The sequence below is a fragment of the Leucoraja erinacea genome, chromosome 1, assembly GCF_028641065.1.
Source record: "Leucoraja erinacea ecotype New England chromosome 1, Leri_hhj_1, whole genome shotgun sequence".
NCBI classification, from domain to species: Eukaryota; Metazoa; Chordata; class Chondrichthyes; order Rajiformes; family Rajidae; genus Leucoraja; species Leucoraja erinaceus.
The window spans coordinates 156,542,679-156,555,857 of record NC_073377.1 but is presented as its reverse complement, the minus strand read 5'-3'; the positions used below and the strand labels follow the sequence as shown (position 1 = coordinate 156,555,857).

The 13,179-nt window shown below is 39.3% G+C and overlaps 1 protein-coding gene across 5 annotated transcripts in view; it reads left to right on the top strand.

Annotated features, from left to right (window-relative positions):
* The first annotated feature begins 2,551 nt into the window (after positions 1–2,551).
* slc10a7 (solute carrier family 10 member 7) overlaps positions 2,552–13,179 on the top strand; it is a 142,502-nt gene continuing 131,874 nt past the window's right edge. The window contains exons 1-5 of one of the 5 annotated variants that reach the window (XR_008724606.1): positions 2,552–2,802; positions 4,637–4,719; positions 7,704–7,840; positions 10,871–10,946; positions 11,703–11,800. Coding sequence is in view for 3 of the 5 variants with exons in the window: in XM_055646398.1 (XP_055502373.1) it covers positions 2,703–2,802; positions 4,637–4,719; positions 7,704–7,840; positions 10,871–10,946; positions 11,221–11,235 (411 nt within the window). In the remaining 2 variants the exon portion in view is untranslated. Of the gene's footprint in view, positions 2,803–4,636; positions 4,720–7,703; positions 7,841–10,870; positions 10,947–11,220; positions 11,401–11,702; positions 11,801–13,179 lie in introns of those variants that run through there. The other 4 variants (XM_055646398.1, XM_055646391.1, XR_008724605.1 and 1 more) reach the window with 4 other exon arrangements.

Sequence of the window (13,179 nt, the reverse complement as noted above, 5' to 3'; positions counted from 1 at the left end):
TTTTCAATAAATAAAAAGGTCCTACGGCATTGAGAACTGGCAATATTTTTATTGAAGCATTCACAGAATAATGTAGCCTTATACTCCCCCCCCCAATATTATTTGGTTTAATTTAAAATGAGAAGCCGAATGGAATTGGCAATAAGAAACGCGAGTTAATATTGCAGCCTCGCGTCGACATCAGATATTTTCAAATAAACCGTTACACATTGAAATGCAAATTTTACTTCCATTGTGTGCCTCAGTCCAAGTCTCAGAAAAAAATATAGGGGGGTTGCACATAACGTCACTGGGTCATAGGGCTTGACGCACGGAGCCGATCAATCCATCTGGAAGACATCCGTCACTTCCGGTATATGTTATAAATGCAAGAAACGCGTACTTTCCTACCCATTAAAAAATGCCAAAATGTTGAATTTTTGCGCTGAAAAAAATTGTGGAAGTCGGGGTAAGTGTGAGAGACATGAACCCAACTTTAGAATTCCAAACGTGAAGCGAAATGAAGGTAAAGAGAAGCGAGAGCTGAAGGGACAACAGCAGCTAAAGTGCTTGGTAAACATTGGCCATGCAGATATCGTAATTGAAAATATCGGAATTATCGCGTTTGCTCACTGCATTTCATCACAGTAAGGCATTATTTGTTCAAGAAGGAACTGCAGATGCTGGAAAATCGAAGGTACACAAAAAAGCTGGAGAAACTCAGCGGGTGCAGCAGCATCTATGGAGCGAAGGAAATAGGCAATGTTTTGGGCCGAAACCCTTCTTCAGACTGATAGGGGGTGGCGGGGAGAAGGAGGGAAAAGGGAGAAGGAGGAGCCCGAGGGCTGGGAGGGGGGGGGGAAGACAGCCCGAGGGCTAAGGAAGGGGAGGAGACAGCAAGGGCTAAGCGGAATATAAGGTGCTGTTCCTCCAATCTCCGGTGTTGCTCGCTCTGGCCATGGAGGAGACCCAGGACAGAGAGGTCTGATTCGGAGTGGGAGGGGGAAGTTGAAGTGCTGAACTCACTGCATTTCATCAACTAAGGCATTATTTGTGTTTTTTCGTGATTCCTTTGGTATCTAAAAAGTCTCAGGTGATAAATTTGGCTGTAAATTTTTCTTCAGATGCGTTTTCATTTTGTACGTAAAAACCCACTTGAGAACCATGGGCGATTAAAAAAAATTACAGCCAGATTTATCACTTCTGAAACTTTTTAGATGCAAAAGAATTCAAGAAAAAACACAAATAATGCCTTAGTTGATGAAATGCAGTGAGCAAACGGCCAATGTTCGGCAAGCACTCTATCTGTTGTTGTCCCTTCAGCTCTCACTTCTATCTACCGTCATTTCTCCTCACTTTTGGAATTCTGAAGTAGGCTAAATGTCTCTCACGCTTATCCCGATATCGGGGTGGAAGATTGCAACCTTCACGTGGTCCGCCCCGTTTCGACTAATGCAATCAACTCGACGTGCACAAACGGAAGATCAAATAGAACAAGTTGTCCAACAACTTTAGGCTGTGCACGCCACACGAAAGAAGAAGATCCCGATTTCCATAATTATTTGCAGCGCAATAATTGACATTTTCGGCGGGTTTTAACGGGCCCGCTACGTTGGAAACAATGGTAAGTGCCTACCTGCAGTTCATCGCGTGTAATCCATTTGGAGCAGCGTAGCAACAGTACAGGTCATGGGTCGTGACCCGACTGCCGTGAAACCTCCCTATTCTCTTCTGTGGCATTTCCTAAACCATTCATCCAATATTAGCGAGACTGTCAAAATGGATTGTACACAAAAATGCTGGAGACACTCAGCGGGTGCAGCAGCATCTATAGAGCGAAGGAAATAGGCAACGTTTCGGGCCGAAACCCTTCTTCAGACTTCAAAATGGATTGTTGGGTATTTCGAGATACGGGGCTTAACTAGTCCAAGAGGCATAATTTCAAACACATAGTTTGCAATTACGGAGGAGACTTTCCATTCACTTGTTCGGGCTGGAAGACACATTAGTTGAGAAATTAACCAGCCTCTACCTCGATATTAATTAATTCCTCTCTTTATATTATCTGTTTTTTTAAGTTCGAAAACTATTTTGTGACAGTATACACTACTAAAAACCATTTTAAACATGTTATCAATAAGTAACTCGAATATAATTCTACACAATATGCGTTGAAGCAGAACAGGAGAAATATCTTGTTTGGGTCTACATTGAAAATAGGACTCCAACGCATTCATTGCGCCCACGCTCGGCGGCTGTTTAGATTGCATGGTTCGATTTAAAAAAAAGAAATGAACAAACACATTTAGAAGCAACATTAATTAGTTTGTAGTGAAGTGATTATAGTTTTCCTGCAGTCTCTCGGTGCACACAGTCCTGGGCCCGGCTCTCGCGCGTTCTGGGCCCAACCGCGGGTCGCGGCCGTTGGATCCTTCGTTCAAAAAGGGATCCAGGGCCAGCGTCGCATCGCGTCTCCTACCTCGCATGTAACGCCAAACCAAAGACCCTATAGGATCTTTACGCCAGACTGTTGCTGCAGACGGAAGCAGCAGCCATCCTTTAAACGATGTTTATCTCCTCCCTCCCCTTCGCTGTCGCTCCGCCCCGGTCCCGCCTGCTGACGCTGCCGCCGTCGGTCCCATCCGGCTGTGAAGCCGCGGGATCGCGGTGTGGAGGCGCAGGGAAACGTGCACACGTCGAGGCGACCGCTCTCTCGCCCGGAGATGGGGCTGTTGGAGCTTGTGAGGAGGCAGTGGTTCCTGATAGGCATCGTGCTGGTGATCACCGGGGCCAAACTGCAGCCATCAGTAGGCATGCATGGAGGTGAGTGAGTCTCGGTGGCTGGGCTGTGTCAGGCGGGAGTAGAGGCAGGCAGCTGGTTGCTGAGCTGTCCAAGGCAGAGAAGGTGAACCGGCCGGCACAGGCCCTTCCTTGTGTATGAACATCATTCAGGGACTGACTTGCTCTCGCATACAAGCCCGGTCTGCTCTCAATAGCCGGCAGATTGCTTGATTTGACTCTGTGTGTGCGCATTGTACACATCACAGAGCGCAAACGCGGAATACACGGCGCGTTAAAACATGATTCTTAAAAGGATCTCTAATCACAGTGTGCCCATCCATCATGGCGTTGATACTATGTTTTATTCTTACAAGGAATGAAGTTTACCTTGAAATATAATCTGAATATTCTCAACAATCGTGAACTGTATTTATATAGTACTTTTCTGTGGACACCCCAAACCACGTTATGCCAATTTATGTGCGTTGGAATGTACTTGCTGTTGACGTGTCAGCCAATTCTCCCCAATGTCAATATCCATTTTTTAGAAGTGTTAGTTTGGGGATAATTATTTTTCTCGTCCTTTGAAGTGGTGGCAAAGGTCTGAAATAACTGATGGATTAAATGTCTGGTTTAAGTGGCAGTTCTCTCTCAGTAATATTAGAATGACAATTTTTAAATTTTGTGTCAAATCTCTGAAGTGTAATTTGTATATGCAACTATCCAACTTGGAGAATGTCGCTCATGCCAGTAGGAATGCCAATAGGAACGACTCCTGAATTAGCTTAAACCTGACTGAAACTGACTAACCAATGAGCTTAAAATGACTGAAACTTTAAAAAACATTTTTTTATTACATGCTGTTCATCCTGTTTTTTTTTTAATGGGGTTATTGTCTTGATGTTGATTTTATTTGACTATATACTTGTATTGATTTTATAATTAATGTTAGAATGTTCTTCTTCCAGCTTATTGGGGAAATATGTGCTGTTGATTATCATGATTGATATATTTTTACTTTGGGTACCTTTCCTTGTTTAAACATGTTGGCCAGAATAATGTAACAATGGGCTTCCTGGTGTGTTGATCAGATGTTGGCCTTTTGGAATTATATCTCAACAAACCGACCAGCTCTAATCACTCTTAATCCTTTACAATTTCTATACTTGCGCCTTTCAGAATTTTGAGTATACACCTTGACAACTAGTGAATAATTTATTACGTTATAAATGAAGTCAAAACGCACTAGCTCTTTGATACCATTAAACTGCGGCCTAACCACCTGTTTGTTTGTATGTTCATAGCACTATTGTAAAATAAAAGTATCTTGGCCAATGCCTTCTTCAAACAACATTATTAGGAACACATATTATATTATAAATTATAAACTTTTATGTTTATGTATTATAAGCATAAATATTATGTCTATAATATATTATAAACAAATTATTATTAAATACTTTGCAAACTTTTGCAATTATTGATTGAAATTTACCTAATTTAAGCTAAGAACACTGAACAACAGATAACAATAATAAAGCCAAACAAAATAACCAAATTAAGCATTTTTACTTTTGAATATATCTAATGTTTCATTTCAATATTTTGCTTAAATATTCTGTGTTTTATAGTATTTCAATATTAAAAAAAGATTGTCTTGTAAACCTCGTCCTTTTAAGTTATCGATAGGCAAACAATGACATTTAAAACCAAAATATATATAATTTTCCTGGAAATTGTAACGCTTCAATAAATAGCTCTTTTTCATTTGAGGTCTGATTTTTGTTTTATTTTAAAGATATGTTTGGGCTTGATGTTTATCTACATATGCCACAAATGTGGAAAGGCTATAAAATTGCTATTTTACTTTTAACAGGACCATTGAAACCAGAAATCACGATAACTTATGTTGCTGTTTCAACGATATTTTTCAACAGTGGGCTCTCTTTAAAGACTGAGGTAAGCTTTCATAATTCAGAAGTAATTACGTCATAGTACAACATTCTAGAGTATTAGCAAACAACAACAAAATCCCGCAATATCTAGGTCTCTGTTTAATTCTCAATGAGTTGTATGATGTGTCAAAAGATAATTATAGTTTTGTCTTCTATATCCAGAATATTAGAACATAGATATATCAAAAAAGATGAATGCTGGAACCTGAAATACATACAGTGCCTTCCATAATGTTTGGGACAAAGACCCATCATTTATTTATTTGCCTCTACTCCACAATTTGAGATTTGTAATGGATAAAAATCACAATTCAAAATCAATTAAAATCAATTAAAGTGCACATTGTCAGATTTTAATAAAGGCCATTTTATACATTTTGGTTCCACCATGTAGAAGTTACAGCTGTGTTTATTCATAGTCCCTCCCATTTCAGGGCATCATAATGTTTGGGACACATGGCTTCACAGGTGTTTGTAATAGAAACATAGAAATTAGGTGCAGGAGTAGGCCATTTGGCCCTTCGAGCCTGCACCACCATTCAATATGATCATGGCTGATCATCCAACTCAGTATCCCGTACCTGCCTTCTCTCCATACCCTCTGATCCCCTTAGCCACAAGGGCCACATCTAACTCCCTCTTAAATATAGCCAATGAACTGGCCTGGACTACCCTCTGTGGCAGAGAGTTCCAGAGATTCACCACTATCTGTATGAAAAAAGTTCTTCTCAACTCGGTTTTAAAGGATTTCCCCCTTATCCTTAAGCTGTGACCCCTTGTCCTGGACTTCCCCAACATCGGGAGCAATCTTCCTGCATCTAGCCTGTCCAACCCCTTAAGAATTTTGTAAGTTTCTATAAGATCCCCTCTCAATCTCCTAAATTCTAGAGAGTATAAACCAAGTCTATCCAGTCTTTCTTCATAAGATAGTCCTGACATCCCAGGAATCAGTCTGGTGAACCTTCTCTGCACTCCCTCTATGGCAATAATGTCCTTCCTCAGATTTGGCGACCAAAATTGTACGCAATACTCCAGGTGTGGTCTCACCAAGACCCTGTACAACTGCAGTAGAACCTCCCTGCTCCTATACTCAAATCCTTTTGCTATGAAAGCTAACATACCATTCGCTTTCTTCACTGCCTGCTGCACTTGCATGCCTACTTTCAATGACTGGTGTACCATGACACCCAGGTCTCGCTGCATCTCCCCTTTTCCTAGTCGGCCACCATTTAGATAATAGTCTGCTTTCCTGCTTTTGCCACCAAAATGGATAACCTCACATTTATCCACATTATACTGCATCTGCCAAACATTTGCCCACTCGCCCTGCCTTTCCAAATCACCTTGCAGTCTCCTAGCATCCTCCTCACAGCTAACACTGCCCCCCAGTTTAGTGTCATCCGCAAACTTGGAGATATTGCCTTCAATTCCCTCATCCAGATCATTAATATATATTGTAAATAGCTGGGGTCCCAGCACTGAGCCTTGCGGTACCCCACTAGTCACTGCCTGCCATTGTGAAAAGGACCCGTTTACTCATACTCTTTGCTTCCTGTTTGCCAGCCAGTTCTCTATCCACATCAATACTGAACCCCCAATGCCGTGTGCTTTAAGTTTGTATACTAATCTCTTATGTGGGACCTTGTCGAAAGCCTTCTGGAAGTCCAGATACACCACATCCACTGGTTCTCCCCTATCCACGCTACTAGTTACATCCTTGAAAAATTCTATAAGATTCGTCAGACATGATTTACCTTTTGTAAATCCATGCTGACTTTGTCCAATGATTTCACCACTTTCCAAATGTGCTGCTATCCCATCTTTAATAACCGACTCTAGCAGTTTCCCCACTACCGATGTTAGACTAACTGGTCTGTAATTCCCCGTTTTCTCTCTCCCTCCCTTCTTAAAAAGTGGGGTTACGTTTGCTACCCGCCAATCCTCAGGAACTACTCCAGAATCTAAAGAGTTTTGAAAGATTATTACTAATGCATCCACTATTTCTGGAGCTACTTCCTTAAGTACTCTGGGATGCAGCCTATCTGGCCCTGGGGATTTATCGGCCTTTAATCCATTCAATTTACCCAACACCACTTCCCGGCTAACCTGGATTTCACTCAATTCCTCCAACTCCTTTGACCCGCGGTCCCCTGCTATTTCCGGCAAATTATTTATGTCTTCCTTAGTGAAGACGGAACCAAAGTAGTTATTCAATTGGTCCGCCATATCCTTGTTCCCCAAGATCAACTCACCTGTTTCTGACTGCAAGGGACCTACATTTGTTTTAACTAATCTCTTTCTTTTCACATATATATAAATTACTCAGGTGTGTTTAATTGCTTTCTTAATGCAGGTATAAAAGAGCTTGCAGTCTTTCCTCCAGTTTTTCCATCTCCTTTGGAAACTGTCATTGCTGTTTATCAACATCATTTATCTTGGCACACCCAAACCAGCTAGACCTGATATTCTGTGTAAATGTATCTTCACAGAATGAGCAATGAAGTATAAATAGCCTATTTTCATAACGTTGGCAGAAGGTGGTTAAACCTATGTATTAGAAAAAGATAACATGACTTGCACTTCTTCACACTATTTTTGAAAAGCATCGTAGAGATGAAAGCAATGGTGGAACCAGATGTAAGACTAAATTATGTGCCTGCCCTACAACTTGTGTCCCTGGATCTTTGACTGAGAAATTAGAATACTTTCACTGAGCCAACTGTTTATAATATTTGGTTGAACAACAGATTAAATGTATGCAGAAATTCGTGATGATTTGTAATAGTGCACTGAAAGATTTTATAACTATGGTTTTATAGATTTTGGATATTAAATATTTAACTCGGAGGGACAGTTGATGGTTTTTTCATTACTATGAGGTTTGTTTGGAAAATAGATGATCAATTAAAATTCGCAAAAAATGTTTTTGTGTAAACTTCTGTTATTTTAAGATTTATTCAAGTGTCTTTTTTCTCTCTTGTGTTTCAGGAGCTGACTAATGCTTTGATGCATGTCAAACTCCACATGTTTGTACAGACCTTTACCCTTGCATTTTTCCCGAGTGCTATTTGGTTTTTTCTTAAATTATTAGCTTTGACATCAATAAACCCATGGCTTTTAAAAGGGTAAGGCTTTTACTTCTAAATTTGCTTTTAATATGTGCCAATGTCTGATGTTTTAAAATTATATATTAGTTTGTTAAACATTTTCTAATCCAGAAGGTTAGAGAGTGATTGCAATCTTGTAACATTTTAATCTATATGGATTGTTAATTTGCTGTGAAGATTCGTGTAATATTTCCACCTAAGCTCATGAACAAACTTAATTAGAAATGGAAGAATGAGAAAAGATTGGCAAAGGAAATATTGAACACCATCCAATTTGGCTTGGAACCTGTTAATTGGAATTTAACAGTGGGTGTTAAAATTTTATCTATTTAGTTAAAGTTAATACATTTATTTTCTTTGGAAGGAAACATGTACTGGACTCTGAGTACAGTGCTGTCTCAGTTGGAGTTATTGAGAAATACAACCTACCCTCTGCCACCCCCAAGGCATTGACCTATGTGTGTAAAACAGACTTGACATTATGTCTATATACATCTCCAGCAACTGGAGATCTCTAAAGTAACTTATTCAGGTTTAATGTCTGCACAAGAGTCGCATTGTGGACTCCTGTATGTTTTTTGTGTGGAATAATTACAAAAACTGCTCATTACTTCACAAAAGGCTAATATTTCCATTAGAAATTCAAGAGCAAGTACAAATACAAGAGCGGGTAATAATTTGAAGACATAGAGACAAATCGATTACAGGGGGGATAAATGAGTGTCATTGTTAGTGCAAAAAAAATGCAATGACTGAGAAAGATTGACTGCACTGTTGCAATTCAACTTTATCTGGCAGAAGATTCAGATGCAATAGTCAATTCTGGCCTGTTAATCTATTTAATTTAGTAGTTGTGAATTTCCAAAAAGGTGAATTAATGTAATTAATTTATTAGCCGTACGTAAAAACATACAAGGAATTTGATTTGCCATAGTCGTACCAAAAAAGAAACAAGACACACAACTACATTAAAATTAACAGAAACATCCACCACAGCGCACTGTGAGGGAAGGCAATAACGTATTATCATCTTCCCTCCTTTTCTCCCGCGGTCAGGGAAGTCGAACCATCCGCAGTCGGTGATCGAAGCCCCCGCGTCAATCCCCAGCAAAGGGACCGCCAGCTTCACTATGTTAGGCCGCAGTGCGGACGGAGATACGATACGGAAAAAGTTGCATCTCCGTTGAGGAAAGAGATTAAAAAAGTTCACCCCTCCCCCAACCCCCCACATAATACAAAACTAAAGATACACTAAAACATACATTTAACAACAGACTAAAAACAACAAAAGAAGAAAAGGACGAGACAGACTGTTTGTGAGGCTGCCATCGTACAATGCCACCCGCATATTCTTGGATCTCAGATAGATATATTCAAGCCATTTATGTTTATACCAAGAGCATGAAATTATTCTTACACTGAATGAGTGCAAAATGACCATGGGGAGCATGCATCAAATAGCAGTGTTCTTGCAAAATAGAGCACTGCTTTCAAATGAAGCCCTCTTTTATGTGGAAATGTAAATGTGTAGATAGCCCAGATCTTTTAAAATTTTTATTAAAAAATATTGCCAATTTTAGAAATCCAAACTAATATTGGTAATTACAGATAATGGACATCTCAGGAAATAAAACAGCTTGGGTATGACCCTGATTTATAATGGGGCTTGTGCACAGAAGAGATGGTAGGAAGTGTTTCCATAATGTCTACATCATTTACTTCAGAATTAAACTATAAATGATGTACAGATTTTAGAAATCCATATTTTTTCAACTTGAAACTTAACATTACAAACCTTTTTAAAACTGTAAAACTGAATGCTTTTGTGGGGTGGGACAAGGTACCAATTACGTCATGCTGTTGATAACTCATTGTTGAAGTCTTGCTTGATTTTTTTTAACACTGTTGAAAACAGTTGAAACGTGATCACAAATTTTGATCTTCAGCTTCCTTCAGAAACTTTAAGACCGGGTATTCAGTAATTATAACAACAGATAATGTATGTAAAACATAAGGAAGGCATTTTTTTCTATTTTGGTTGAAAGCATTAAATTGTTTTTTGATAATGAACTGCTAAATATTTTAATTAGCTTGACTTATGTCACTGATGAATCGTCAGGAGTGTTTTATTGTCATATGTCCCAGATAGAACAATGAAATCCTTACTTGCTGCAGCACAACAGAATATGTAAACATAGTATACTTTAAACAATATGATAAACGTGAGAGATTTAAACAATATGATAAACGAGAGAGATGTCCCACACACACACGCACTCAAAAACACTTTTTCTCACAGAGAAGGAAACACTTTTTCTCACAGAGAGTGGTGATTCTGTGGAATTCTCGGCCTCGGAGGGCGGTGGAGGCAGGTTCTCTGGATGCTTTCAAGAGAGAGCTAGATAGGGCTCTTAAAAATAGTGGAGTCAGGGGATATGGGGAGAAGGCAGGAACGGGGTACTGATTGGGGATGATCAGCCATGATCACATTGAACGGCGGTGCTGGCTTGAAGGGACAAATGGCCTACTCCTGCATGTATTGTCTGTTGTCTAAAAAACAAACAATAGTAGTGCAATAATAATAATAGTCTATTGCAGTTCAGAGCTTATCTGAGGTTGTAGTGTTCAATAGCCTGATAGCTGCAGGGAAGAAGCTGTTCCTGAACCTGGACGTTACAGTTTTCAGGCTCCTGTACCTTCTTCCCGATGCCAGGGGTGAAATGAGTGTGTGGCCAGGATGGTGTGGGTCTCTGCTGGCTGCCTGTTTGAGGCAGCGACTCTGATAAATCCCTTCGATGGTGGGGAGGTCAGAGCCAGTGTTGGACTGGGCAGTGTTCACAACTTTTTGCAGTCTTTTCCGCTCCTGTTGCAGAACCAGGCCATGATGCAACCAGTCAATATGCTCTCTATTGGAATTAGATGTTTTTTTGTTGAGTATGATGTAATTCTGTTACACCTTTTAAGAGGTTACATTTATGCAAGACGATATCTTTTGTTGTAATTAGACAATATTCCCCTTGTAACTGTGTACTTGGGCTTCTGTTCCAGTTTGCAGACTGTTGGCTGTATGCCACCCCCAGTGTCATCTGCAGTAATCCTAACTAAAGCAGTTGGTGGAAATGAGGTGAGTGTGACTTGTTTAGGTTATTGTAAATGTACTGGAGATGAGTTTCTGCAAAATGATTACATTTCCTTTTAATTATTTTGTGGTTTAAGTTGTGTCTTTTATTTGGTTTCATAGCATTCTTTTTTTTGTTAATAAATAATAATCCACTAGATATTTAAAGCAGCTTAAATAATGTCACTGATGAATTTAGATGTTTGTCAAATACACGTGAAATTAGTTTGTAATTTTATTTAAAGTTGGATTAATTTTAGTTGTGCTTTTTGATTTCCAGTTTAAAGTGGTCTAGAATAATGGTCTAGATGGTACCAGAAGGAGAAGGAAGGAATGTAACAACATTTCAGTCTATTAACTATTAACAGTAACTAACAAATTAGTTTCCCTTGTTCAACTCCGCTTTAAAATATTCCTATTTTCTAACTCATGGGAAATAGTGCATGTGTACTTTATTAATGTATCCATATAGTGGAATAATGTTTCTTTGATAAGGTAATTATCTAATTGTGCGTGTTGGTGATAAGCCTCCTTCTGGTGGAGGTGAATCCATGGTGTTGTTGGGCAGGAATTTTTAAAATTTAGAGGGAGCAACAAGGGAGGTCTGATGCTATACTTCCAATATGTATACGGCTGTAAAGGACGTGGAGGAATTAGCATTCACCAACATTTGCTAACCTTGTACTTCTCGGTGGAATAGGTCACAGGTATAGGAGCTACTATTGGAATAAGCTAGGCAAGTAACTGTAGTTTATTTTGTAGATGGTACACACGGCAGTGACATTGTGCTGGTGATGGATGTGGACATTTAAGGGATGAAAGGGGTGCCGATCAAGTGGCCGGCTTTGTCCTAGATAGTGGTGAGTTTCTTGAATGTTGTTGCTACGCTTATCCACATAAGTAGATAGTATCCTGTTACACTTCTGACACTTGCACTGTAGATGATATCGAGAGGTGAGCTATTCACTTTAGGATGATGTATTCTAGCCATAATGTTTGTATGGCTGGTCAGTTGAGTGTTGGCAAAGTCGTGAAAATCAAGATGTTGATCGTGTGGTATTTGACAGTGCCAATGCAGTTAAACATCAAGAAATAGTAGGAAGATTTACTTATGTTGAAGATGGTCATTGCTTGGTGCTTGCATGGTACAAATGCTGTTTGACATTTATTAGCCCATGCTTGTATGTTGTCTAGCACATAGGCATGAACTGCATAATTTTCACATTTTATTTTTTTAATAAAATTGAATATTGTCAAACTTCAGCAAACATTCCTATTTCTGACCTTGTGGTAGAAATATCCTGCATTTTATGGACATATAATTGGGCAATTTTCCTGATTGGGATATGCAGATGTTGTTTCTGCATTGTAATAACTTGGCTGGAGACACTGCTGGTTCTGCAACATGTCTTCATACTGCAGCCAGGATGTTGTCTTGTTCCAAAAGCATAATTTTGTGCCTGGTTTTGAGCAATGAGTTGAGTGACCAGTTTCTTTGATGGTGGAGATTTGGGGAGGTGAAAGATTAAGGATCTATGTGTTTTTATCATCTATAAACATAGATAACAACTTTAGCAGATTTTGCAAACTAAGGGAATACCCAGCCAAGCTAAAATTTACACACCAGTCATATATGTTAATAGTATATTAATAATATGTTAACGCCAGGCATAGTGTTGTTAATTATTTTTCTTTGGCCCCTTCGTAGTTTTAGTTTTTTTTCAGTTGAACTGTTTTTGTTTGGGCTATCAGCATGGTCAGAATGAATGTAGGTTATATGTTTCCGTAATCACTGTTGATTTTTGTTGGATGTTGTCGGAGATCAGACGAAGAAGGGTCTCGACCCGAAACGTCGCATATTTCCTTCGCTCTATAGATGCTGCCTCACCCACTTAGTTTCTCCAGCATTTTTGTCTACCTTACTAATCACAAAGGTGTTTAATTACTAAGGAACATTATCATCTCCAAACCATCATAAATTGTCACGTAAAACTGGATGTGCTCCAGTGATTTCATACCCTTAGCTCATCCTTATGCATGCAGCTGTTCTTAGTTGAGAACGTAGAAGGCTTGATTAATAAGTTTGCAGATAACCCTATAAAGTAGGTGGTGTCATAGACCGTGGAGATGGTTATCAAAAATTACAGCAGGATCTTATTCAGTTGGCCAAGTGGGCTGAGAAATGGTTAATGGAGTTTATTGCAAATAAGTTTGAGATTTTGCATTTTGGGAAGTGAAT